This window comes from Crotalus tigris, unplaced genomic scaffold (genome assembly GCF_016545835.1).
Source record: "Crotalus tigris isolate CLP2741 ecotype Arizona unplaced genomic scaffold, ASM1654583v1 scf7180000024361.1375286210:1436186, whole genome shotgun sequence".
NCBI lineage: Eukaryota > Metazoa > Chordata > Lepidosauria > Squamata > Viperidae > Crotalus > Crotalus tigris.
This window is the reverse complement of record NW_024100529.1, coordinates 1,313,806-1,337,219: the sequence shown is the minus strand read 5'-3', so window position 1 is coordinate 1,337,219 and position 23,414 is coordinate 1,313,806. Positions and strand designations below refer to the sequence as shown.

General features: G+C 44.6%; 1 protein-coding gene across 7 annotated transcripts in view; it reads right to left on the bottom strand.

Annotated features, from left to right (window-relative positions):
* Positions 1-23,414, bottom strand: part of NMUR1 (neuromedin U receptor 1) — a 58,007-nt gene that overhangs the window by 28,550 nt on the left and 6,043 nt on the right. For 4 of the 7 annotated variants that reach the window (XM_039327420.1, XM_039327415.1, XM_039327419.1 and 1 more), the window contains 2 exons: positions 14,343-15,261; positions 4,438-5,426 (listed from right to left, as the gene is read on the bottom strand). In XM_039327420.1, coding sequence (XP_039183354.1) covers positions 5,026-5,426; positions 14,343-15,261 — 1,320 coding nt within the window. In that variant the 3' untranslated portion in view covers positions 4,438-5,025. Of the gene's footprint in view, positions 1-4,437; positions 5,427-14,342; positions 15,262-23,414 lie in introns of those variants that run through there. The other 3 variants (XR_005554766.1, XM_039327417.1, XM_039327416.1) reach the window with 2 other exon arrangements.

Sequence of the window (23,414 nt, the reverse complement as noted above, 5' to 3'; positions counted from 1 at the left end):
TCAGCCAGCATGGGGGAACTGTGGCCCCTTCATGACTCGTGGACTTCAACTCCCAGAATTCCTCAGCCAGCCTGGCTCAGCTTGGAAACTTCTCTCTTTCCCCTCAGCATGGCTGGCTCAGGAATTCTGGGAGTTGAAGTCCACGAGTCATAAAAGAGCCCAGGTGGCCTACCCCTGGCCTAGGCGATGGGTGAGGTGCAGATTGAGTTCTTTCCCTTTGTACATAAATCACCAGGGGCAGCTTCTGTTTCTTAGCTGGGGAATTACACAGGAGAGGAACGAGCTGCAATCGGATCTAATTAAAGAGTAGGAAGAAATTATTCAGAAATAAGACGGTCACGGTGATGAAAATCTGCAGTTTTTCATTCATCCTGAATCTTACGCTAATCACTATTGTTGCATAACCTGAATACATTAGGTGTCCTTAGTCTGAAGAGCTCCCTCGTCTACCATAACCTCCGATCAGGAAGATAACAAAGAAGAAGAATTAAAATCTAGAAGTCATCGTCCGTTTGCAGCACAGGTGGGGGAAGAAATCTCATTTAAATAATGATATAGACAAATAGATGATATAGACAGACACAAATAGATGATATAGACAGATAAAAACATGATAAATGGATATATATAGAACGATAGATACATGATAAAGACACGATAGATGGATATAGATAACAGATAGATGTTAAAAACATGATGGATAGATATAAAGACATGATAAATGAATAGATATGGAGAGATAATAGACATGATAGATAGATGTTAAAAACATGATAGATGGATAGATATAAATAAAGACATGATAGATGGATAGATATAGATGATAAAGACATGATAGATAGATAGATAGATAGATAGATAGATAGATAGATAGATAGATAGATAGATAGATAGATAGATAGATAGATAGATAGATAGATAGATAGATAGATAGATAGATAGATAGATATGATAAAGATATGATAGATGATAGATAGATAGATATGATAAAGATATGATAGATGATAGATAGATAGATAGATAGATAGATAGATAGATAGATGATGGATGGATATGATAGATAGATAGATAGATAGATAGATAGATAGATAGATAGATATGATAAAAACATGCTAGATAGATAGGTAGGTAGGTAGTTAGGTAGATAGGTAGGTGAGTGGGTGGATATGATAAATACATGCTAGATGGAGATAGATAGATAGACAGATAGATAGATAGATAGATAATGATAAAGACATGCTAGATGGATAGATGGGTAGGTAGGTAGATAGCACCTTTGTTTGAATTATCCCCTTTGCTCATGAGTCCACCCTCCCCTTTTAAGACAAATTACCAACATTCTATATAATTTTCTCAGATTCTTTAGAGGAGAAGCAGGACCAGACACCTTTCAAACCACATGACAGGCCTTTCCAATAGGCACCACAGAAAACGCAGTCACCCCATAAAGGAAAAACTTTCCAGAAATGGTTGGGTCAGCCAAGAAGAGTCACAATGCTGAGCTGCAACCGGCGTTAGGCTCTTCTATTCTGGTCTTAATATTTCACATTATTCTTTTTTTTTTTGTATTGAAAATCCAGTGAGGAGGATTGCAATCCCTTCTGAAGTGAGGAAATGAAAACCCACTCAAGACTGACAGAATCACAATGTCCTTCTTTTTCTCTCTTTTTTCCCCCTTCCTTTCTGTTGTGTGTGTGGAAAGCTGCTAACTCATTACTGATCTCGTGAATGCAAGCAACCTCTGATCTACAATTATGTTATCTTTAAAAAAAAAAAATGCTGAAATTCCCTCTGGTTCTGCACTCAGAATGAAAACAACCATTTGATCTCTCTCATTATTATTATTTTGCAATTGTACTACCTCAGAAACAGGAACAACCGTTGGGGTCTCATTACAATGGGGATGCTAAAAGAGTGGTGAGAAACTCGTTTTAACATTTTGAGAAGAGTGGTAATATTGAGGCTTGTAGCTAGGACCTGCAGCCCCCCTCCTAGTGAGGCCACACCTGGAATACTGCAGCCAATTTTGGTCACCATTATCACCAAAAAGATGTCGAGAGTTTGGAAAAAATTCAGAGAAGAGCAACTAAGATGATCCAAGGCCTGGAGACCAAAACATATGAAGAATGGCTGCGGGATTTGGGTTTGGCTGGTCTAAAGAAAAGAAGAAGTAGGGGAGACATGATAGCAGCATTCTAGTATTTGAGGGGCTGCCACAAAGAAGAGGGGGTCAATTTATTCTCCAAAGCACCAGTGGGAAGGACGAGAAACAATAGTTGGAAACTGACCAAAGAGAGAAGCAACCTGGAATTAAGGAGAAACTTCCTAACAGTGAGGACAATTAACCAGTGGAACAACTTGCCTCTAGAAATCGTGGGCGCTCCATCACTGGAGATTGCTAAGAAGAGACTGGACTTGTCTGAGATGGTATATAGGTTCTCCTGCTTGAGTAGGGGGCTGGACTAGAAGACCTCTAAGGTCCCTTCCAGCTCTATTCTATTCTATTCTATTCTATTCTATGTCCTATTCTAATTCTATTCTATTCCTTTATTCTATTCCTATTCTATTCTATTCCTTTATTCTATTCCTATTCCTATTCTATTCCTTTATTCTATTCCTATTCTATTCTATTCTATTCCTTTATTCTATTCCTATTCCTATTCTATTCTATTCCTTTATTCTATTCCTATTCTATTCTATTCCTTTATTCTATTCCTATTCCTATTCTATTCTATTCTATTCCTTTATTCTATTCTATTCTATTCTATTCTATTCCTATTCTATTCTATTCCTTTATTCTATTCTATTCTATTCCTTTATTCTATTCTATTCTATTCTATTCTATTCTATTCTATTCTATTCTATTCTATTCTATTCTATTCCATTCCATTCCATTCCATTCCATTCCTTTTGGAAACAGATGAATCTCACAAGCTGTAAAGAATATCAAGCTTTGTTTTCAATCTGGAAAGAGAATAGGTAGCAATCCCTTTTAACAATTAACAGTCACCTGCAAAATATTTAAGGGTGAAGATAATAATATGAGAGCGACAGGTAGCCCTCAACGCAGGGCCACAGTTGAGCCTGAATTCTCTGTTGCTAAGCAAAACACACGTTAAGTGAATTTTGCCCCATTTTATCACCTTCCTTGCCACGAATCCCTGCTGTTTTTAAGTTAGGAACACGGTTGTTAAATCAATCTGACTTCCCCATTGACACTGCTTGTCAGAAGGCCGCAAAACGGGACGGTGTGACCCTGGGGGACACTGCGACCGTCATAAATACGAGTCAGGTGCCAAGGGTCTGAATTTTTATCCGGTGACCACGAGGATGCCGCAACCACGAGGTGGGTGTAAGTGTGAAAAACGGTCCTAAGTCACTTTTTTCCAGTGCCGTTGTAATTTTGAACGGTCACTAAATGAAAAGGGTGTTGAGTAGAGGGCTCCCCGTAAAGGAAGAACGACACAATTTTCACACGAATGGGTCCTTTATTCGGTATGCGATGCCAGCCATCTTCTCTGACTTTGGGAATCGCAATAAGCCAAACTATCGGGATTCTGTCCTTCCCTCCCCCTTCAAGTGTTTACATTCCCTCGTGCGTGTTCCCGCGTCACCTTGAATTCAGTTAAGGAGTCACACAATTGCGTTCACACAATCTGCCGTGCCTGGTTAGTTTAAAGCTTGTTACCGGCCTAGCTGCTCTATCAATTTGGTTCGTCGTGGATGGGTGCAATTTATAGAGCGAAAACTTCTCTCCAGAAGTTGTGGGTCCTCCATCACTGGAGGCTTTTAAGAAGATATTGGACAACCCTTTGTTTGAAATGGTATGTAGCAGTGGTGGCGAACCTATGGCACGCGTGCCAGAGGGGGGTACTCAGAGCCCTCTCTGTGGGCATGTGCACCTCGCTCTTTGGCTAAGTTTTCGCAGCCCCTTCCTAGCCAAAGCAAACCTCCGGAGCGAGCGCGCTGTTTTCAGCTTTGAATTATATCAAACCTGACACCAGAAACAAGACGAACAGATGACCGGAGTGCTGCGTGTGTTGCTCTCAAACTTACAAAGTATGAGCCAAGGTTAGGCAAATGATCAGCAGGCATACAACAGCAAAAATCACATTAATTGTTCAAAAGCGTGCCAAACGCAAACGGTTTACCTTTCGGTAAAAAGCTGTTTGTATCACTGAAAGATTTGTTATTCGTTTTTTCTTTTAAGACAAAAGAAGTTAAGGTACGAGTTGTTTTTTTTTTCCTAAACTAAAACCTCGGTATTCAGATTAAATTGCCGTGTTGGCACTTTGCGATAAAGAAGTGGGTTTGGGGTTGCAGTTTGGGCACTCGGTCTCTCAAAGGTTCGCCATCACTGGTATATAGGGGTCTCCTGCCTGAACGAGGGGGTTGGACTAGAAGACCTGCAGGGTCCCTTCCGACTCTGTTATTCTGTACAGTTAAGTCCTTGGCTTACGACTGCCGCCCAGCCCAAAATTTCCACCGCTAAGCAAGACAGTGAAGAGAGCATTGCCCCGTTTTACGACCTTGCTTGCCACAGTGGCTAAGCGAATCGCCGCAGCCGTTAAGCAAATCTGGCTTCCCCCGTCGACTTTGCTTGTCGCAACGGGGGATCACGTGACTCTGGAGGACACTGCAACCGTCATAAATGCGAGTCAGTCGCCAAGCATCTGAATGTTGATCACATGACCCTGGGGACGCTGCGACAGTCATATATGTAAAACGGTCCTAAGTCAATTGTACCAATTTACATCAGACATAAAGGTATTTAAAGGCCAGTGCTCTGACAAACGAGCACGATTCCAAGTGTGCTGAAAATGTCCCTCCACCCCGAACGGAGACAAAATCTTTGCAGCCAAAACGCCAAGCTCGGAGATCGAACCCACAGCCCAACAGTCCTAAGTCACTTTTTTCAGCGCTGTTGTAATTTAATAAACTGTTGTTAAGTCCAGGACATACTCCAGCTGCAAACTTCAGCGCCTGGCGTGAAAGGCAACTGATGCGACCGGTTGGGGAAAGCCTTCAGAGGTACGGGTCTTTTCCTTCGTCCACGTTGTCCCCCACAAGGTCCCCCTCATTGTCCTCCGGGTCAGACACGGGCAGCCCGTGGCCACCTGGGAGAGGTTCCAAAACGGTGCTGCGCATGGTGGTGCGTACACTGCTAGGTGAGCACCTGTGGGAGCCCAGTTTCTGGAAGCGTCGTTGGCACATCACGTCCTTGAACATCTCGCGGAAGCGGCTGGACATCAGGTTGTAGAGGACGGGGTTGGCGGCCGAGCTCAGGTAGAAGAAGACCCCGGAGATGATGTGAACGTACTGGAACATGTGTTGCATCCGGTCAGTCCAGTGAGTGACGAAGCTCCAGACCAGCCGGTCGGTGTGGAAGGGGGCCCAGCAGATGCCAAACACGACCACCAGCACGACTGGGGGGACAAGGACAGGGAAGCAGAGTTATTGGGGAGGAAAAGCTTGGGACTGATTGGCTAAAGGAGAAGAGCCTCCTCCGTTCTAGCCAATCAATGGAGAAGCTAGCCCAAGGTTAAAACTGTGAGGTGTGTCTGTTTTCTTGCAGACATTTCATTACCCAACTAGGTAATATGATCAATGCCGGGAGGAGGAGGAGGAGGAGGAGGAGGATTGTAGAGCCAATCACTTTGGACCAATCACCAGAACAGTGAGTTCTAGTCCTGATTTAGCCATGAAAGCTGGCTGGGTGACTTTGCACCAATCACCAGGAGACTGCGAGTTCTAGTCCCACCTCAGGCTGAAAACCCGGCTGAGTAACTTTGGACCCATCACCAGGAGACTGCGAGTTCTAGTCCCACCTTAGGCAGGAAAGCTGGCTGGGTGACACTGGACCAATCACCAGGAGACTGTGAGTTCTAGTCCTACCTTAGGCCTGAAAGCCAGCTGAGTGACTTTGGGCCAATCACCAGGTGGCTGTGAGTTCTAGTCCTACCTTAGGCCTGAAAGTCGGCTGAGTGACTTTGGGCCAATCACCAGGTGGCTGTGAGCTCTAGTCCCGCCTGAGTCATGAAAGCCGGCTGGGTGACTTTGGGCCAATCACCAGGAGACTGTGAGTTCTCGTCCTACCTTAGGCCTGAAAGCCGGCTGAGTGACTTTGGGCCAATCACCAGGTGGCTGTAAGTTCTCGTCCTGCCTGAGTCATGAAAGCCGATTGAGTGACTTTGGGCCAATCACCAGGTGGCTGTGAGTTCTAGGCCCGCCTGAGTCATGAAAGCCGGCTGGGTGACTTTGGGCCAATCACCAGGAAAAGGTGAGTTCTTGTCCCGCCTTAGGAATGAAAGCCAGCTGGGTGACTTTGGGCCAATCATGCACTCTCACAGCCCAACCCACCTTACAGGGTTGTCATTTTGGGGGGGGGGGGAAATCAGTGGAGGAAGATGAGTTGGATCGTGTTCACTGCCGAGTGATTTATCAAAATAATAGAGCCGGGACACAAAGAAATAAAACAAAAATAAAATAAAATTCAAACCCTGGTTCTTCATGGACCTAGCCCAACAAGTTTTGCTGGCAAAAATATGGAAGTCGTTCACCTCTAGCTTGGTCCTTTCTCACATGCTTTATGTTGCTGCCTGCAAGTTCGTGGGAAAGGGGTGGCCTTTCTGACATTTGGGCCCTTGCCCTGAGCATCCACAGGGAGAGGCAAAGCAGGGCACGTGACTTCATACATGACATTGCCATGTATGTTTTGGGATCGTCATGGCTACTTTTGATAATATTTTATTGATTTTCTCATTTTGCAGTTGGGTATTTAAAAAGCAGTGTGATGGCTGGGTTGATCAATAGTTCAATTTATTGATTTTTCTCATTTTGCAGTTGGGTATTTAAAAAGCAGTGTGATGGCTGGGTTGATCAATAGTTCAATAGTGTAAATAATAATAATAAAAGTTGGAAGGTACCTTGGAGGTCATCTAGTCCAACCCCTTGCTCCGGCAGGAAACCCTATACCACTTCAGATAAATGGCTGTCCAGTCTCTTCTTAAAAACTTCTGGAGGCAAGTTGTTCCACTGGTTAATTGTTCTAACTGTTAACCAGTGGAACAACCTGCATCCAGACATAAGTCTTAAGGATAAATGTTACAAAATCAAATATTTCCTCTTTTTTTCCATTAATATCTGCTAAGGAGAAACTTCCTGACAGTTAGAACAATTAACCAGTGGAACAACCTGCCTCCAGAAGCGGTGAATGCTCCAACATTGGAAGTTTTTAAGAAGAGACTGGACAGCCATTTGTCTGAAATAGTGTAGGGTTTCCTGCCTGAGCAGGGGGTTGGACTAGATGACCTCCAAGTTCCTTTCCAACTTTTATTATTATTATTATTATTATGGATCATCGCACAGTCAGCCAGATGTTCAGACTGGATTTGGCATTTTATCTACCTATCGAGTCCTTACCCAGGACCTGGGATAGGCAGATGTGGATGTTTGATGGTATTACAGGTATCGTCGCAGGATGGAAGCAGTTCCTATAAGGCTGCCTTTTGCAATTGACTAATAGCGAATTTGTCAATGCCAATGGTGTTCAAGTGGTGCTCCAGTTGTTTTGGGATTGCACCCAAGGAGCCTATGACTATTGGTACTACCCTTGCTTGCTTTTGCCACAGTCTTTCTATTTCTATTTGTAGGTCTTTGTATTTTGTTATCTTCTCCAATTCTTTCTCTTCTATTCTGCTGTCTCCAGGCACTGCCACGTCCACTATCCAGACTTTTTTGTCTTTCTTATCGACAATTGTTAAGTCTGGGGTGCTTTGTTGTTGTTGTTGTTGTTGTTATTATCATCATCAACTAGATAAAAGCATATTCATTACAGTTATCAATAATTTTTAGCATATACCAGTGGTGGGGAACCTATGGCACGGGTACCAGACGCGGCACTCAAGAGTCCTCTCTGTGGGCACGGGTGCCGTCGCCCCAGTCCGAGGCCTTCAGCTGGGTTTTATAAAACCTTTTCGCTTTAGGCCTCTGCCGCCGTGTGCAAAAAAAAAAAAAAAAAAAAAAGGTTCAATCATCAATTTCAACTTCTTGCGGGGGGGGGGGGGGGGAAAGATCGTGCAAAGTTGGAATTGATTGATTGAACTTTTTAGTCCCACCAAGTCTGCCGTTACTACCGTAGCCACGCCTACACAATGGGCCATGCCCAGCCAATAGGCCACACCCATCCGGCACTCGACGATGCATAAGTGGGTTTTGGGTTGCAGTTTGGGGACTCAGTCTCTAAAAGGTTCGCCATCACTGGTATATACGTATCTTAATTGCATTTGCACTTCATCCTTGTATACAATTAATGTCTTGTTATTGCTTCCCCCCCCCCCTTCCAGGCTTTAATTTTCCATCAATCTTCCAATTACCACTATTATTTATGATTTCTAAGTATTGTATATTTAGGTGACTCAAGTTTCCCTTATCTCTCAACTTCTCCCTTTTTCCCTTTTCCTAGCCCAGTGGTTCTCAACCTTTTTAATGCCGCGACCCCCAACCAGTTGTAAGTTGAGGACTACTCAACCGGTCATAAGTCGAGGACTACTCAACTGGTGCAGCACCGTTTGCAGAAGGGGACTTTTGGCGGGCTCAGCAGGGCAGAGACAGCCTGGACAATTCCTATTGGCTTTGGAAAGCCAATAGAATTAGACTCTATTCAAGAGAGTCTCTTCTATTGGCTTTCAAAAGCCAATAGAATAAAAGGGAGGAGCACAGCTAGGGAAAAGGGGGAAAAAATGGTGGACTGCGTTGTTTGGCGACCCTCGTGAAATGGTCGTTCGACCCCAAATGGGGTCCCGACCCACAGGTTGAGAACCACTGTCCTAGCCAAAGTCTAATATTCTGGTGACACATCTTATCTGACGTTCTGACAACGTCCTGCTATAGACATACAGATAGGTCTCAACTTAACAAACCACAATTGGAACCACAGTGGAGTTTCCTCTGCTAAGTGAGGCAGTTGTTAAGTTGACTTGCAGGCAATTTGTGCCTTTTTTTTTTTTTAAGGAGTCACTGCAGTTGTTAAGGAGATCATTTGGTCATTAAGCGAATCCAGATCCCCCCCCCCCCCGACTTCGCTTGTCGGAAGCTTGGCTGGGACGGTGATCGCCAATGGTGATCACATGATTGTAATAAATGCATGCTGGTCGCCAAGCATCCCAATTTTTCATCGTGTGACCGTGCTACAACAGTCATAAAGGCGAGGACTGATTGCGAAATCACGTTTTCCAGTGCTGTTGCAACTTTGAATGCTCACTATAATAATAATAATAATAATAATAATAATAATAATAATAATAATAATAATGTTGGAAGGGACCTTGGAGGTCATCTAGTCTACCCCCTGCTCAGGCAGGAAACCCTGTACCATTTCAGACAAAGGGCTATCCAGTCTCTTCTTAAAAACTTCCAGTGTTGGAGATGGGAGGGAGGGAAGGAGGGAGGGAGGGAGGAAGGAAGGAACAGAATAACACACTCGGACGGGATCTTGTAGGTCATCTAGTCCAACCCCCCGCTCAGGCAACAAACCCTATACCATTTCAGACAAATGGCTGTCCAGTCTCTTCTTGAAAATTTCCAGTGTTGGAGTATTCACCACTTCTGGAGGCAGGTTGTTCCGCTGGTTAATTGTTCTCACTGTCAGGAAGTTTCTCCTTAGTTCTAGGTTGCACTAAGCCAATGCTGGTAAATTGAAAGCTACCTGTAGGTCCATGCACACATTGATTGTTGTGTAAAGAACACAATCCTCTTAAGGAGTCTCTTTAAGCAGGAACTCTATAGTTTTCCTGGAAATCTTTTCTCTTGTCTGCCAAGTCCCTCACTTCTACTGTGCCCACTCTTTGGCTGGTGGTAAAAAAATAAATTGAGCCCAGCCCAAGTCAGTTAACATCTAACAGATTTACAGAGTTGGAAGGGACCTGGGAGGTCATCTAGTCCAACCCCCTGGCTCAGGCAGGAAGCCCTATCCCATTTCCGACAAACGGTTGTCCAATCTTTCCTTAAAAAACTTCCAGTGTTGGAGCATCCACAGCTTCTGGAGGCAAAGGTTATCTCCAAATCTGCATTTACACAGCCCCGCTGTGTAAAGGTTACTTATTAACCTTGGGCTGTCTTCCTCAGGGTGTGTACCTCTTGGTGTGTGGTGCAAATCCAACCTGTTTGTCGCTCTACGGCTCCCCGCATTGGGCCATCTCAGGGAAAACGAGGTTGATTTGTGGGTATTTTTACGTTTATACGTCAAATGTCAAAAAACGCCCATCGATCGCACGGAGGGACGCCGGGGTTAATTCAATTACCAGGTTCAGCTTGTTCGACGTAGGCTGTGAAATTGCCAAAGAGGTTGCACAATGCTGGGTTTTGGGGTCTGCCAGCAGCCTCTAATTTTCTGCCTGATTGCCACGCTTCAATCTGTCGCCCGTTCCTCTCCCTCCTGCAGGGGGGAAACTAATCTGTAGGGGCGAAACAGAATTCCAGCAGTGACATGTACTTGAAAGGCTGTTCAAATCAGCCGCTTTGCTTTCCTGCTGAAAGGTACACTAATGACAGAACAACAGAGTGGGAAGGGACCTTGGAGGTCATCTAGTCCAACCCCCTGCTCAGGCAGGAAACCCTACACCATTTCAGACAAAGGGCTGTCCAGTCTCTTCTTCTTAAAAACTTCCAGTGTTGGAGCATTCACCGCTTCTGGAGGCAGGTGGTTCCACTGGTTAATTGTTCTCACTGTCAGGAAGTTTCACCTTAGTTCTAGGTTGCTTCTCTCCTTGATTAGTTTCCAACCTTTGCTTCTTGTCCTGCCTGCAGGGGCTTTGGAGAAGAGCTTGACTCCCTCTTCTTTGGGGCAACCCCTGAAATACTGGAAGACTGCTATCATGTCCCCCCTCGTCCTTCTCTTTATTAAACTAGACATACCCAATTCCAGCAACCGTTCTTTATATGTTTTATCCTCCAGTCCTCTAATCATCTTTGTGGCTCTTCTCTGCACTTTCTAGAGCAGTGGTTCTCAACCTTTTTAATGCCGCCACCCCCAACCGATCGTAAGTCGAGGACTACTCAACCGGTCGTAAGTCGAGGACTACTCAACTGGTGCAGCACCGTTTGCAGAATGGGACTTTTGGCAGGCTCAGCAAGGCAGAGACAGCCTGGACAATTCCTATTGGCTTTTGAAAGCCAATAGAATTAGACTCTATTCAAGAGAGTCTATTCTACTGGCTTTCAAAAGCCAATAGAATAAAAGGGAGTAGCACAGCTAAGGAAAAGGGGGGGAAAAATGGCGGACTGCGTTGTTTGGCGACCCCCGTGAAATGGTCGTTCGACCCCAAATGGGGTCCCGACCCACAGGTTGAGAACCACTGTTCTAGAGTCTCAGCATCTTTTTCATAGCAAGCTGACCAAAACTGGATGCATTTAATAGGCACATTTGTATGCCTGCACCATCAAATTGACTCTTAGCGGCTCACTTAGAAAATACGATACAAAGAGACCCTGTCTTAAGTATTAAAATGGCACTATAAAAATAGAAAGTGGATAAGTGTTTTCCGTGCATTTGCATTCGATAATACTTATAGCGGTGAGCGTGTGTGCTGAAGCGTGGCAGCAAATTGCTCATTAGTTCTGCCCTCCGATATCGTGTTCACAATTTCCCTCCCTTTCGTCGCTCACTGAGGCTTCATTCTGCTCGGAACAGAACGGAGTTCTCGGCAAGCTTTGGAACTGAATAACTGAATAGAGCCGAGGTGGCGCAGCAGTTAGAGTGCAGTACTGCAGGCTATTTTAGCTGACTGTGTTCAGCAGGTCAGCGGTTCAAATCTCACCGGCTCAAGGTTGACTCAGCCTTCCATCCTTCCGGGGTAGGTAAAATGAGGACCCAGATTGTTGGAGGCAATGTAAATATATATATACATTGCTTACTGGTGTACACCACTTAGAGAGTGCTTGCACTTAAAGCGGTATATAAGTCTCATAAATAAATAAATAAATAAATAAATAACCAGGTTAGAAGATTGATAGATAAAACACCGGAGGGAATACTACAGGTAGCTCTTGATTCATGCCACGTCTAGGAGCAGAATTTCCATGGCTGAGGAAGGTGGTTCTTAAGTGAACTATGACCCATTTTACAACCTTATTTGGCCTGGTTGTTAAGCGAATCGTGCAGTCGTTAAGCAAATCCAGCTGGCCCCATTGGCTTTGCTTGTCGGACGCCGGCTGGGAAAGTCGCAAACGGGGATTGTGTGTCCACAGGACACCGCAACTGTCATAAATGTATGTTGGTTGCCTGAATTTTGATCACATGACTACGAGGATACTGCGACGGTCATTAAGTGGCGAGGGCCAGCTCTAAGTCATGCTTTTCAATGCTGCTTTTGTCACGCTGCCAACATTGGATGTTTTTGCATTGACAACAGAGACAAATGTAGCCCTCTGTTATCTTTTGCTTTTAGAGTTAGATGAGAGTCTGGCTAGACATAACAATGCTAAAACTAGCGTGAGGATCAAGGTTATTGTAACCAGAGCTGATAAGGACTTGGTGGGCTGGAGAGCTGGAGAGGAAGCCTGTGGCTTCAAGCTAATTGGGGAATGTGATTTATGACTGTTAATTGGAGGAGGGAATTGTGCTTTGGTACTATGTGCTCAGGGGAGGGGAATTCAGTTTTTGGTTTCGATTATGAAGTGCTGAAGTTACGCTACTCAGAATAAAGATTCTTTAAGGTAAACAATGCCTCGAAGTTCTTTCAAAGAGTTTCATCTGCGGAACCAGGATAGCTGTATCTTGAACTCTCACTCAATGAATGGTTATTAAGTCGAGGATTATCTGCAGACATGGGGAAGTCAGTCCTAACGAGGAGTTTGGTGATCCTGTTCCAGGGGTATTTGGGGAAAATCTCACCTGGAACTCCAGAATTGGAAGAGATTATGGAGAATCGTCTACTCCAGGGATGTCCAGTCTTGGTAGGAGAGAATCTCTGTAGCGCAAGGTTGTACTGTGGTTCTCTGACATTGGTTGACTTCTTGCAGACGTTTCATGACCTAACTAGGTAACATCATCAGTGCTAGAAGGGAGTGGGGTGTGCAGTGAGGAGGAGGAGAACTGTTGAATTCTTGATACTTTTTGAGCTTGCTTGTTTTCTCGCAGACATTTCTTTACCGGACTATGTAACGTCACCAGTGCTGCAAAGCTGAGTGCTAACTCTTCTCCCTTCTAGCACTGATGATGTTACCTAGTTTGGGAAATGAAACATCTGAAAGAAAACAGTCAAGCTCAGAGACCAGCAAGGACCCCACAGTTCTCCTCCTCCTCCTCTTCATCTCCACAAACCCTTCTAGCACTGATGATGTTACCTAGTTGGCTAATGAAACGTCTGCAAGCAAACCACCGAGAGTTCAATCATGAGTGTTTGCTCAATATTGGAAAAAATGAAAACCTACCAACGGAAGAAGAACTAATTAAGAAAATCTTAGATTGTGCAGAAAGGGACAGGCTGACATTGAAGATGAAAGAGAAAGAAGATTCAGTATACTTTAGAACAGAGGTCCCCAACCTATTGGGCACCAGGGACCGGTTCCGCGGAGAGAGGTTTTTCCGTGGACCGGAATGTGTGTGTGTGGTTTTATGTGCTGCCTGCATCCTGTGGATGGGGCTTTCCTTGTTTGTGCAGATCGGTTGCTGGCATGCTGCAGCCCGGTGCCAATCCACGGACCGGGGGCTTTAGAACATGGGATGATTTTTATCTATGGCTAGAAAAATGAGTTAGAGAAAAAGGAACGTGATATGTACCATGTAACATTAAATATGTATTAGTAAGAAGAAGACCATCGGGTGAAATGAAGATGTAAGAAACATATTATTAACTAACATACTGATTAGCAAAACGTAGAAACTAATTATTATTGATTGTTTTTTAAATACGAATCCAGACAACGTGCTGTTTGCTAAATACTGAAGAATGTTATTCTATAAAAATTAATAAAATATATACAAAAAAAAAGTTCTGCAAAAAAACCCACTTATAAACTCAGCTCAGAGAACAGCATGGACTCCAAAGCCATCGTCGTTGTCCTCCTCTTCCTCCCCCCCCCACCCCTTTCTAGCACTGATGATGTTACCTAGCTGGGTAACGAAACGTCTACAAGAAAACAAGCAAGCTCAGAGAGCGCCAAGGACCCCACAATCCTTCCTCCTCCCTTCTAGCACTGATGGTGTTACCTAGCCTGGTAATGAAATGTTCAGAAACCAACCCCATCAGCCTGTTCTTTTCCCACAGGTCAACCCAGTTGGAAGCCTCCTCAGATGCCCGATCCCAGTTTTCGACCCTTGGGGCCCTTCCCCTTCAACTTACACAACATATTGGTCACCTGCCTCCGCCGAGCCTTCTTCTGCTGGAGGCGGACGTTGTGGTAGTCGGACCAGCTTCCTGATTTGGCCTCTAGAGCCTCCAGCAGCTTCTCCTTCCGCAGCTGCAGGCCGATGAGCAGATAGAGGACGCTGATGATGGCCATGGGGATGAAGAAGAAGATGACGGTGGTGATCTGGATGAGGAGGTTGTAGATCAACGGGGACTTCACCAGGGTGCAGGTGTCCGAGTCGGGAACCACACCCCATCCGGGCACGTAGAGAGTCTGTAACCCGTGTAGGCTTGTGTTCGGGATGGAGCAGACAATGGAGAGGACCCACAACGTGACGATCACCTTCTGGGTGTGGTTTTTGGTCACCACGTACTTCGCCTTGAGCGGGTGGACCACAGCAATGTAGCGCTCCACGCTGAGGGCCGTCACGTTGAGGATGGAGGCGAAGCAGACGGCCTCAAAGAGCAGGGTCTTAAAGCAGCAGCCCCCGGCCCCTAAGAGGAAGGGGTAGTTGCTCCACATCTCGTAAATCTCCAACGGCATGCCCAGCAGAAGCACCAGGAGGTCTGAGATGGCCAGGCTGAAAAGGTAATAGTTGGTGGGCGTCCTCATGAAGCGGTGCTGGATGATCACCAAGCAGGTCATGAGGTTGCCCAGGGCTCCCACCACAAAAATCAGCAGGTAGGTGGTGCAGACGGGAACGAAAAAACCTGACCGACGGGGTCCCAGGTATCGGAGGCGCAGTTCCTCGGCTGTCATGTTTAGGACCTCGGGGTTGAAGGGACTCGGTTTCCCCTCCGGCGTGCTGCCGTTGCACACGTCTCCAGAAGCCGCCGGGTTTAGCAGCTCCATGGGGGAGAACTGGAAGTCCAGCTTGGTGCAGTTGGCAGAAGATGAGGAGATGACTTCAGACTGGAAGAAGAGAAGCACAGTGAGCGATGTGTGGGCGAATCTGAAGGCTAGGATCAGACTATCACAATGACAAGAGCTGGAAGGGACTTTGGAGGTCTTCTAGTCCAGCCCCCTGCTCAAGCAGGAGAACTTTTACCATTTCCTTACAAATGATTGTCCCATCTCTTCTTTTTTAAAAAAAATTTTTTTTTTTAATTAATTTTCTAATTATTAACCTGGTGACTGGGTTAATCAATAGTTCAATAACAAAACCTTCAGTGCAAATCTCAGATTACAGTATCAGATATTTCTTCTCTTTTTACCTTAACATTCACTGTCTCCTATTCAAGCTAGTGCAATTCTAATCATATCAATAAAAACATCATTATTACATTTATCAATACATTTTTAGCTTGTACATATCTTAATTACATTCAATCTTCATAAACAATCCATATCCTTTTATTAATGTTTACATAATTTTTAATTTCTCATCCATATTCCAATTTAACCGTTCAATATCCATAGTTTTCAGACGTTGGGTAACCAAGATTTCCCTCATCTCACTTCACAACAAACTATAATAGCCAAAATACACATTTTACCTATTTAAATGGAATCTTGTTCTACTTCCTAAAAGTTCTCTATTTCCCACCATATTCAATCATCTACTTCATAATACAATATCCCCTTTGATTAAATCAAAACCGTTATACATACAGGTGAAACTTGAAAAATTAGAATATTGTGCAAAAGTTCATTTCTTTCAGTAATGCAACTTCAAAAGTGAAACTAATATATGAGATAGACTCATTACATGCAAAGCAAAATAGTTCAAGCCGTGATGGATCATAAGGGAGATGATTTTGGCTTATAGCTCATGAAAGTCCCAAATCCACAATCTCAGAAAATTAGAATATGACATGCAATCAATAAAACAAGGATTGTACATAGAACCATCTCGGACCTCTGAAAAGTATAAGCATGCATTATGTACTCAGTACTTGGTTTGGGCCCCTTCTGCAGCAATTACTGCCTCAATGCGGCGTCGCATGGAAGCGATCAGCCTGTGGCACTGCTCAGGTGTCATGGAAGACCAGGATGCTTCAACAGCGGCCTTCAGCTCTTCTGCATTGGTCGGTCTCGTGTCTCTTATCTTTCTCTTGGCAATGCCCCATAGATTCTCTATGGCAGTGGTTCTCAACCTGTGGGTCGGGACCCCATTTGGGGTCGAACGACCATTTCACGGGGGTCGCCAAACAACGCAGTCCGCCATTTTTTTCCCTTTTCCTTAGCTGTGCTACTCCCTTTTATTCAACTGGCTTTTGAAAGCCAATAGAATAGACTCTCTTGAATAGAGTCTAATTCTATTGGCTTTCCAAAGCCATTAGGAATTGTCCAGGCTGTCCCTGCCCTGCTGAGCCCGCCAAAAGTCCCATTCTGCAAACGGTGCTGCTGCACCAGTTGAGTAGTCCTCGACTTACGACCGGTTGAGTAGTCCTCGACTTACGACCGGTTGGGGGGGGGGGTCGTGGCATTAAAAAGGTTGAGAACCACTGCTCTATGGGGTTCAGGTCAGGTGAGTTTGCTGGCCAATCAAGCACAGTAATCCCACAGTCATTGAACCAGGTTTCGGTGCTTTTGGCAGTGTGTGCCGCTCCATTCTTCCTCCAGACTCTGGGTCCTTGGTTCCCAAATGAGATGCAAAAGTTGCTCTCATCAGAAAAAAGGACTTTGCACCACTGAGCAACAGACCAGTTCTGTTTTTCTTTAGCCCTGGGTAAGGCGCATCTGACGTTGCTTGTTGTTCAGGAGCGGCTTGACAAGAGGAATACGACATTGGAAGCCCATGTCCAGGATCCGTCTGTGTGTGGTGGCCCTTGATGCACTGACTCCAGCCTTAGTCCACTCCTTGTGAAAGTCCCCAACATTTCTGAATGGCCTTTTCCTGACAATCCTTTCCAGGCTGCGGTCATCGCTGCTGCTTGCGCACCTTTTTCTTCCACACTTTTCCCTTCCACATAAATTTCTATTAATGTGCTTTGATACAGCACTTTGGGAACATCCAACTTCGTTTGCAATTATCTTTTGAGGCTTTCCCTCCTTATGGAGGGTGTCAATGATGGTTTTCTGCACAACTGTCAGGTCAGCAGTCTTTCCCATGATTGTGATTCCTACTGAACCTGACTGAGAGACCATTTAAAGCAGTGGTTCTCAACTTTTTTAATGCTGCGACCCCCAACCGGTCGTAAGTCGAGGACTACTCAACCGGTCGTAAGTCGAGGACTACTCAACTGGTGCAGCACTGTTTGCAGAATGGGACTTTTGGAGGGCTCAGCAGGGCAGGGACAGCTTGGACAATTCCTATTGGCTTTGGAAAGCCAATAGAATTAGACTCTATTCAAGAGAGTCTATTCTATTGGCTTTCAAAAGCCAATAGAATAAAAGGGAGTAGCATAGCTAAGGAAAAGGGGGAAAAAATGGCGGACTGTGTTGTTTGGCGACCCCCGTGAAATGGTCGTTCGACCCCAAATGGGGTCCCGACCCACAGGTTGAGAACTACTGATTTAAAGGCTCAGGAACCCTTTGCACGTGTTAGCTGATTAGAGTGGGACACTTTGAGCCTAGAATATTGAACCTTTTCACAATATTCTAATTTTCTGAGATTGTGGATTTGCGGTTTTCATGAGCTGTAAGCCATAATCATCTCACTTATGACACATCACGGCTTGAACTATCTTGCTTTGCATGTAATGAGTCTATCTCATATATTACTTTCACCTTTGAAGTTGCATGACTGAAAGAAATAAACTTTTGCACAATATTCTAATTTTTCGAGTTTCACCGGTATACTGCCTGGGTTAATCCATAAATCAAACATATTCATGATGATTCATTTTCTTTTCCCCTTTAAAGGTTGTCCCATCTCTTCTTGAACGCTTCCAGCGATGAAGCACTCATAACTGCTGGAGGCCCACTTCCCTTCCATTGATGAATCGGTCTAACTGTCAGGAAATCACAATTTGTGGGTTTGTTTGGGTTTGGGTTTTTTTTTTCCCCGGTTTCCAGTAAAACATAAAATAACACCCACTGGGGAAGCAGGATTCACTTAGAGATCATGTGATGTGCTTAATAACCATGCGATTCGCTTAAGGACCCCTGGGAAAAAAAAACTTGTAAAATCGGTTCTACTCAACTCGCAACTACAACTTATAGTGAGGGTTCCTGTGCCAATTGCGGTCGTAAGTCAAAGACATTGGTCGCCAATTTCCTGTACAGGGAGTCCCTTATTGCCACTATTTTTTTTTAGTGACCGCTCCAAGTTACGACAGCGGTCGTAATCAAAATCCAGCTTTGGACAAATCCCTGGATTAATTAACGACTTGATCCAGTTGAGGAGTTTGCGAAATAAAGCAAGACTTGTGATTTTTCTGAATCTCCACCATTTGGCAGATTTTAGAGGCAGGAGAAAACATTTGTCATTCTGGTTTCATCCTCAAACTACCACCACATTCCCTAAAGAGACCCATACATGATTTAGGATATGTCATCCCGGCTCATTTATAATACTGGTGTAATGTTTTGCAGCCGGTCTTTTTATATTGGCTGAAATTGTTTGTCATTTGCCGATGTACGTTATAAGGTAAAGGATGCAGATTTAAGCAAAAGATGTAAATTTAAATTGCATCTCGGCACAACTGACATAAATTTTACCAGCAACATAAATCTGGATTGAACAGACTAGGGAATCAACAGATATTTCTACTCTCAAGTGATCTATTAAATTGATTTGATTGTGCCTGAACTATCAGCTAACCACAGGAATACACCCAGATTAAGGTAAAACCGTCAAGATGGCAGCTATGCCCATCGGATCAACGCCCCATTTGTTTTCCACATCCCTTAGTTTACCAGCACAGTAAATCACACACACACACAAAAATTAAAGAATATTAACTCCAATTCAGCTTAGGATGCTGTATATATTCCTAGAAGTGAGCAATAGAAAGCATCATGTATCTTCTTTCACACACATATAGAGGACAGATTCTCAGTCATCCAGGTCAGGGTTTGTCCCAAAGCTGCTATTTTTCATTAGGCAACTGGACTTCCTTATTTTTCCTTTGAAGACGTTTCGCTTCTCATCCCAGAAGCTTCTTCAGCTCTGACTGGACGGTGGGGAATGGAAGGATTTATATGCCTTGCAGACCGCTGGTCATTTGCCTTCTTTTAGAGCAGGGGGTCTTCAAACTTGGCCCTTTTATGACTTGTGGACTTCAACTCCCAGAATTCCTCAGCCAGCGTGCCAAGTCTGAAGACCCTTGTTTTAGAGCAGTGGTTCTCAACCTGTGGGTCGGGACCCCATTTGGGGTTGAACGACCATTTCACGGGGGTCACCAAACAACGCAGTCCGCCATTCCCCCCCCCCTTTTCCTTAGCTGTGCTACTCCCTTTTATTCTATTGGCTTTTGAAAGCCAATAGAAGAGACTCTCTTGAATAGAGTCTAATTCTATTGGCTTTCCAAAGCCAATAGGAAGTGTCCAGGCTGTCTCTGCTGAGCCCACCAAAAGTCCCATTCTGCAAACAGTGCTGCACCAGTTGAGTAGTCCTCGACTTACGACCGGTTGAATAGTCCTCGACTTACAACCGGTTGGGGGTCACGGCATTAAAAAGGTTGAGAACCACTGTTTTAGAGGGTTGTTAAGACCATTTGGAGTTTTATATATGTCCTCAGGGTCACCTGGGTGGTGCAAATGGGTGTGGAGCCTTCAATTCTATTTCTATTCTTACTCTTATCCTATCCTACCCTACACAGGTGTTTCTTACCTGCAAAAGGAGTCCCAACTTTTATTATTACTATTACTATTATTATTATCATTATTACTATTACTATTATTAATTAAACAGGTTGATGGAGCCACCCAACTCACAGCCAGCGACACTGGATGGAGGTCAGCATCGCTTTTGATGCATTGATTGTGCTGCAGCCCCCTCCCCCCATATAGGAAAATGACTCAAAGCTGTGATCTACCCATCTCAAAGCTGCCAACCGCAATGGGTTTGCTGATGTGTATCTGTGTGTGTGTGTGTGTGTGAATTCCAAGGCCCCCTCTTCCAGCCCTTTTAATGTTACCAGTCCAAACTGAAGCCGCAAAACTCCACCTAGATCCCTTTGATTGATGGAAGGAGAGATAAGAGGGTGGGGGGGAGAGAGGCTGGGGGGGGACATGCACCAGCATCATCAATCGTATTTTATCTCTGACGCAAAGCAAATGCACCATTCTTTTTTTTTTTTCCAAATCTAATCACGTAACTTGACTGCGGCCATGAACCAGCAGAAAGGGGGGGGGGAAATAGGAGAATATTGTTTTTTAAATATCCAGAACCTTCCGTATAGCTATGCCTCAACTTATAACGCTTCGTTTAGTGACTGCTCGAACAGTTAACAACAGCGTGGAAAAAAGCAACTTCATGACCGTTTCTCACGCTGACGACCGTTGTGACGTCCCCGCGGTCGCACCTTCAGATGCTCGGCCACTGACTCGTATTTATGACGGTCGCAGCGTCCCCCCCGGGATCACGTGATCCCCTTTTTGCGACCTTCTGAGAAGCAAAGTCAATGGGGGGGGGGGGAAGCCAGATTCACTTAACAACTGTGTTACTAACTTAACAGCTGCGCTTCGCGTAACAACTGTGGCAAAGAAAGGTTGTAAAAGGGGACAAAAATCAGTTAGCAACGTAAAGTTTGGGCTCAATTGTGCTCATTTAAGTCGAGGACTGCCTATCATAAATAAGGAGCAACGATGCATTTAAAAAACGCTAACACCCCCCCCCATCGTTCTGATTAGTTAAAACTAACGTAAAATCGCAGAATAATAAGGAATATATATAATACAGTATCTGACATTAAAAAAATAATAACCAATTATAATGCTGAGGGACGGCCATTCCCTGCTCAAACAAGTTCAGTTACTCTTAATTCTTCTTTCTCTAGCCTGGGGTAGGCAACCTTGGCTCTTTTATGACTTGCGGACTTCAACTCCCAGAATTCCTCAGCATGTATGGGGGAACTATGGCCCCTTCATGACTTGCGGACTTCAATTCCCAGAATTCCTCAGCATGTATGGGGGAACTATGGCCCCTTCATGACTTGCGGACTTCAATTCCCAGAATTCCTGAGCCAGCAGGGGGAACTATGGCCCCTTCATGACTCGTGGACTTCAACTCCCAGAATTCGTGAGCCAGCATGGCTCAGCTTGGAAACCTCTCCCTTTCCCCTCAGCATGGCTAGCTCAGGAATTCTGGGAGTTGAAGTCCACACATCTTAAAGTTGCTGAGGTGCAGAAAAAATGGACTAGGCCAGGGATAGGCAACCTTGGTTCTTTTATGACTCGTGGACTGCAATTCCCAGAATTCCTGAGCCAGCCATGCTGAGGAGAAATGTAGAGGTTTCCAAGCTGAGCCATGCTGGCTCAGGGATTCTGGGAATTGCAGCCACGAGTCATAAAAGAGCAAAGGTTGTCTACCCCTGGGCTACCCATTCTTTTTCTAAAAGTAACTTTTGGGGAAATGGCTTTGGCCAAAAAGGGCTGATGTTTTGGACACTCTGCTCAAGAGCCGGAAAAGTCCTTCTCCAGCCCCCTGGATGCCCCAAAGGAGAGGAGAGAGCAAACAGGTGGTAGCGAGAGAGGAACAGAAAGATAGAAACACAGAAAGAGTGCAGAGAAGAGCAACAAAGATGATGAAGGGACTGGAGGCTAAAACATACAAGGAACGGTTGCTGGAATTGGGGATGTCTAGTTTAATGAAGAGAAGGACGAGGGGGGGACATGATGGCAGTATTCCAATATCTCAGGGGCTGCTATAAAGAAGAGGGAATCAAACTATTTTCCAAAGCACCTGAAGGCAGGACAAGAAGCAACGGGTGGAAACTCATCAAGGAGAGAAGCAACCTAGAACTAAGGAAAAATTTCCTGACAGTAAGAACAAATAACCAGTGGAATTGCTTGCCTCCAGAAGTTGTATTTAAGAGACTGGACAGCAGCAGCAGCAACAACAACAACAATAATAATATTGGAAGGGACCTTGGAGGTCTTCTAGTCCAACCCCCTACTCAGGCAGGAAACCCTATACCATTTAGGACAAATGGCTGTCCGGTCTCTTCTTAAAAACTTCCAGTGTTGGAGCATTCACCGCTTCTGGAGGCAGGTTGTTCCACTGGTTAATTGTTCTAACTGTCAGGAAATTTCTCTTTATTACGAGGTTGCTTCTCTCTTTGGTTAGTTTCCATCCGTTGCTTCTTGTCCTCTCCTCAGGCGCTTTGGAGAAGAGCTTGACTGCCTCTTCTTTGGGGCAGCCCCTGAGATACTGGAACATGGGTATCATGTCCCCCCTCGTCCTTCTCTTCATTAAACTAGACATCCCCAATTCCAGCAACCGTTCCTTATATGTTTTAACCTCCAGTCCCCTAATCATCTTTGTTGCTCTTCTCTGTACTCTAGTTCTAGAGTCTCCACATCTTTTTTACATCGTGGTGACCAGAACTGGATGCAGTACTCCAAGTGTGGCCTTACCAAGGCCTTGTAAAGTGGTATTAATCCTTCACATGATCTTGATTCTCTCCCTCTGTTAATGCAGCTTAGCACTGTGTTGGCTTTTTTGGCACTGCAGCACACTGCTGGCTCCTATTTAAGGGATCGTCCACTAGGACTCCGAGGTCCCTCTCACAGTTACTACTATTGAGCAAGGTACCCCCTATACTATATCTTATTTTATTTTATTTTATCTTATCCTTTTCTTTACTGTTTTTTACCTATTCTTTAAGAAATGTAAAAGTGTTGAGATAGTTTACATGGGAAAAATAGATTTAAATCTTTAAGTGTAATTATCTGTTGAGAAAATCTTAACCAGCAAGAATGCTTTGAACTTTATGGGAGAAGCAAATCTAAATAAGGACCGTAACCTCAGACTGTTTGGAGAGCAGAAGACACCACGGGGCTCTCTGCGTGGCCGAGTACAAATAAATATGTGGGGCTGTTTTAAAAAAATAAAGATCACGCATATTCAGGAGCAGAATGGAACAAGGAAGCCCACAACCCACCAGGATATTATTAAAGGAAAAAAAAAAGAGAGCGAGACGCAAATCAGAAAGAGATCAACGATGCAGCATCAT